The sequence below is a fragment of the Grampus griseus genome (assembly GCF_964374135.1).
Source record: "Grampus griseus genome assembly, chromosome: 11".
In the NCBI taxonomy this organism is placed as follows: domain Eukaryota; kingdom Metazoa; phylum Chordata; class Mammalia; order Artiodactyla; family Delphinidae; genus Grampus; species Grampus griseus.
Genome location: NC_139005.1, coordinates 17,248,686 through 17,253,511, shown reverse-complemented (window position 1 = coordinate 17,253,511; position 4,826 = coordinate 17,248,686). Strand labels below are relative to the sequence as shown.

The following is a 4,826-nucleotide window of genomic DNA, read 5'->3' as shown; positions in this document are numbered from 1 at the left end:
CCTAGTACCATTTTCTTAATTGTTTTGTGTTTGTTATTGTATGTCTTTTCCTTCTCTTGCGTTTTCTGCCTTGGGGCGTTCCTTTAGCATTTGTTGTAAAGCTGGTTTGGTGGTGCTGAATTCTCTTAGCTTTTGCTTGCCTATAGAGGTTTTAATTTCTCTGTCAAATCTGAATGAGATCCTTGCTGGATAGAGAATCTTGATTGTAGGTTTTTCCCTTTCATCACTTTAAATATGTCCTGCCACTCCCTTGTAGCTTGCAGAGTTTCTGCTGAAAGATCAGCTGTTAACCTTATGGGGATTCCCTTTTATGTTATTTGTTGTCTTTCCCTTGCCGCTTTTAATATTTTTTCTTTGTATTTACTTTTTGATAGTTTGATTAATATGTGTCTTGGTGTGTTTCTCTTTGGATTTATCCTGTATGGAAATATCTGCGCTTCCTGGACTTGACTAACTATTTCGTTTCCCATATTAGGGGAATTTTCAACTATAATCTCTTCAAAAATTTTCTCAGTCCCTTTCTTTTTCTCTTCTTCTTCTGGGACCCCTATAATTCGAATGTTGGTGTATTTAGTGTTGTCCCAGAGGTCTCTGAGACTGTCCTCAATTCTTTTCATTCTTTTTTCTTTATTCTGCTCTGCAGTAGTTATTTCCAGTATTTTATCATGCAGGTCACTTATCCATTCTTCTGCCTCAGTTATTCTGCTATTGATTCCTTCTAGAGATTTTTAAATTTCATTTATTGTGTTGTTCATCATTGTTTGTTTGCTCGTTAGTTCTTCTAGGTCGTTGTTAAAGATTTCTTGTATTTTCTCCATTCTATTTCCAAGAATTTGGATCATCTTTGCTATCATTTTTCTGAATTCTTTTTCAGGTAGACTGCCTATTTCCTCTTCAGTTGTTTGGTCTAGTGGGTTTGTACCTTGCTCCTTCATCTGCTGTGTGTTTTTCTGTCTCCTCATTTTGCTTAACTTACTGTGTTTGGGGTCTCCTTTTTTCAGGCTGCAGGTTCGTAGTTCCCGTTGTCTTGGTGTCTGCCCCCAGTGGCTAAGGTTGGTTCAGTGGGTTGTGTAGGCTTCCTGGTGGAGTGGACTAGTGCCTGTTTTCTGGTGGTTGAGGCTGGATCTTCTCTTTCTGGTGGGCAGGTCCACATCCAATGGTGTTTTTTGGGGTGTCTGTGACCTTATTATGATTTTAGGCAGCCTCTCTGCTAATGGGTGGGGTTGTGTTCCTGTCTTGCCAGTTGTTTGGCATAGGGTTTCCAGCCCTGTAGCTTGCTGGTCATTGGATGGAGCTGGGTCTTCTCATTGAGATGGAGATCTCTGGGAGATTTTTGCCATTTGATAGTACGTGGATCTGGGAGGTCTCTGGTGGACCAATATCCTGAAGTCGGTTCTCCCACCTCAGAGGCACAGGCCTGACACGCGGCCGGAGGACCAAGACCCTGTCATCCACATGGCTCAGAATAAAAGGGAGAAAAAAGGAAAGAATGAAAGAAAAAATAAAATAAAGTTAATAAAATAAGAAATAATTATTAAAAAAATTTGTTTATTAAAAAAAGAAAGAAAGAAGAGAGCAACCAAATCAAAAAAGAAATCCCCCAATGATAACAAGCACTAAAAACTATACTAAAAACAAAAAACCAAAAAATGGACAGACTGAACCCTAGGACAAATGGTAAAAGCAAAGCTATACAGACAAAATCATGCACAGAAGCATACACATACACACTCACAAAAAGAGAAAAAGGAAAAAAATATATATCGTTGCTCCCAAAGTCCACTGCCTCGATTTGGGATGAATTAGTTGTCTATTCAGGTGTTCTACAGATGCAGGGTACATCAAGTTGATTGTGGAGATTAATTTACATTATCAAATTTGCTTTAATAGAAATGAGAAAATATAGGTCTTTGGATGCTCTCAGTTATTTGGATTATGCCTTCATTTTGTGAAAGTTTCATAGTCTACCAGCATCTGTGCAGAGGATACCTGAGGGAGGTACGGGCAGGCACAGAGGGAGAGAGCATCCTTGGGATAAGCAGCCTGGTTATGGAGAGAGGGTATATTTCTAAGTAATTGACACAAAGGAAATTTTAATTAAAATAAATGTGACCGAACGGTAGTGATGCGTATTGCCGAGGGGATGGCGGACACCGGCTTGCGCCGCGTGGTTCCCAGCAACCTGTATCCCCTCGTGCTCGGCTTTCTGTGCGATAACCAGCTCTCGGACATGGCCAACAAGTTCGCCAAGGCAACAGGCGCTGATGGTTTCCAGTGATTTGGAATTATAAACCACGTTGCCGCAAACATCCTCCTGTGTAGATGTTTGTTTCATGGACCCAGCAGGATGCCAACGCCTCTTCCCTCTTGGACATCTATAGTTTCTGGCTCAAGTCCACCAAGGCCCCAAAGCGGAAGTTACAGGCAAATGGACCAGTGACTAAGAAGGCTAAGAAGAAGACTTCATCCAGTGACAGCAGTGAGGACAGCAGTGAGGAGGAAAAAGCCCAAGGGCCCCCCGCTAAGAAAGCTGCTGTACCTGCCAAGCAGGCCGGTCTGCTTCAGCACCCTGGAAAGGCTGCAGTCAAGGCATCAGAGAGCAGCAGCAGCAGTGAAGAATCCAGTGATGATGAGGAGGAGGACAAAAAGAAAAAGCCTGTCCAGAAGGGAGTTAAGCCCCAAGCCAAGACAGTCAAAGCTCCTCCTAAGAAGGCCAAGAGCTCTGATCCTGATTCTGACTTAAGCTCAGAGGATGAGGTGCCAAAGAACCAGAAACCAAAGACAACACCCGTGGCAGCTAAAGCTCAGGCTAAAGCCCTAGCCAAACCAGGTACACCAGCTCGTCCCGCACCTAAAGTAGTCAGTGGCAAAGCAGCTGGTGGTAACAGCAGCAGCAGCAGTGATGATGACTCAGAGAAGGGGAAGGCAGCAGCCGTATCTAAGAAGACTGTACCTAAAACGCAAGCTGTGGCCAAGGCCCCAGTGGAAGCAGCTGTCGCTCCTGCCCAAAAGAGTTCCAGCAGTGAGGACTCCTCCAGTGAGGAGGAGGAGGAGGAAGAGCAGAAGAAAAAACCAGGTCCCTATAGTTCAGTTCCCCCACCCTCTGTTCCCCCACCCAAGAAGTCCCTGGAAATTCAGGCTCCCACGAAAGCTGCAGAGAAGCAGCAGCCTGTGGAGAGCAGCAAGGACAGCAGCGACGAGCCTGATTCAAGTTCTGAGGAAGAAAAGAGGCCTCCAGCTGAGGCAGTCATCTCCAGAGCAACTACTACACCAGCTCCAGCAAAGAAGGCAGCAGAGAGCTCTTCAGACAGCGCAGACTCCGACAGTTCTGAGGATGAAGCTCCTGCCAAGCCAGCCAGTACCACCCAGAATTCCTCGGGTAAGCCGGCTGCTGCTCCCAGGCAGTCTGCAGTTAAGCCAGCTACGACGCCCAAGCAGCCTGCAGCCACTGGCCAGAAAGGCTGATAGCACCTCCAGCGAGGAGGAGAGCAGTGCTAGTGAGGAGGAGAAGACGAAGAGGACTGTAGCCACCCCTAAGTCCAAGCTGATGGCCAAAGCAGCTCCGTCGTTGCCTGCCAGGCAGGCCTCTCAGCGTGGTGGGGACAGCAGCTCTGATTCAGACAGCTCCAGCAGCGAGGAAGACGAGCAAGAGAAGACGCCTAAACCCCCAGCCAAAAAGAAGCCACAGAAGGCAGGGGGAACTGTAGCCCCTTCCAAACCAGCCTCTGTGAAGAAAGCGAAGGCCGAGGGCAGCAGCACTTCTTCCTCTGAGGACTCCGGTGAGCAGGAGGAAGAGGAGAAGCCCAAGGCCAAGGGCACTCCAAGACCACAAACCGCCAAGGCCAATGGCACCTCTGCACTGATTGCCCAGAATGGAAAAGCAGACAAGGACGGCAACGAGGAGGAGGGGGGCAAGAAAAAGGCAGCAGTGGCAGTTGCTAAGCCAGGTTCAGGAAAGAAGTGGAAGCAGAATGAGGCTGCTAAGGAGGCAGAGACTCCTCCAGCCAAGAAGATAAAGCCCCAGACCCCCAACACGTTTCCTAAAAGGAAGAAAGGAGAACGAAGGGGATCCTCCCTGTTCCGAAGGGTCAGGGAGGAGGAGATCGAGGTGGATGCTCGAGTGGCAGACAATTCCTTTGATGCCAAGCGGGGTGCAACCGGAGACTGGGGGGAGCGAGCCAATCAAGTTCTGAAGTTCACCAAAGGCAAATCCTTCCGGCACGAGAAAACCAAGAGGAAGCGGGGCAGTTACCGGGGAGGTTCCATCTCTGTCCAAGTCAATTCTGTTAAGTTTGACAGCGAGTGACCGTGGACCATCTGTAGCACAGCAGGGGTGATGGTCTGAGACCACTCACTTTCCCCAGTCGACCTGGGAACCCTCAGCTCTGTCGGGGGAGGGTGTCGGTGAGGAGAGCAGTTTAGGTTAGGTCTGAAGGCTTTGCGTCGTAACATCCTCTAAGGTCCTTTTCTGTGTTTGTGGTTTTGTACAGATTTGTTTTTGAGTGTTGGGTAGCAAGGACAAGGTAAGGGGAGTGTTCTTTTTTAAGAAAAATTGTTTTAGTTGTCATTCTCCCTGTTTTATGGAAGTTCTCATACTGAGAAATTTGTATATTTTACATTAGATCATTTCTTATTGATTTTTGTTGTGGTTTTCAGAGGTGGGTTCACAGATTAAAATCTCAGCTATCTTCCAAGATGTGGTAAAGGTCACATTATGAATTTTTATAATTGGAGAATTCTGTCTATGGGAGTGCTTGTGTCCACATTTCATCCTTCCTACCCCTCAGGGCCCTGGTGAGGGGCGGCTAAGAATGGTTAATGTATGT

At 46.8% G+C, this 4,826-nt stretch overlaps 1 protein-coding gene across 1 annotated transcript; it reads left to right on the top strand.

Moving 5' to 3' along the window:
- Positions 1–2,143: 2,143 nt before the first annotated feature.
- Positions 2,144–4,328, top strand: LOC309830433 (nucleolar and coiled-body phosphoprotein 1-like; the record flags this gene model as incomplete). The annotated part of the gene is given in 3 exon segments (XM_082666980.1): positions 2,144–2,274; positions 2,340–3,446; positions 3,448–4,328. Coding segments are annotated over 3 exon segments (2,097 nt in total). The 3' UTR covers positions 4,307–4,328.
- Positions 4,329–4,826: the final 498 nt, after the last annotated feature.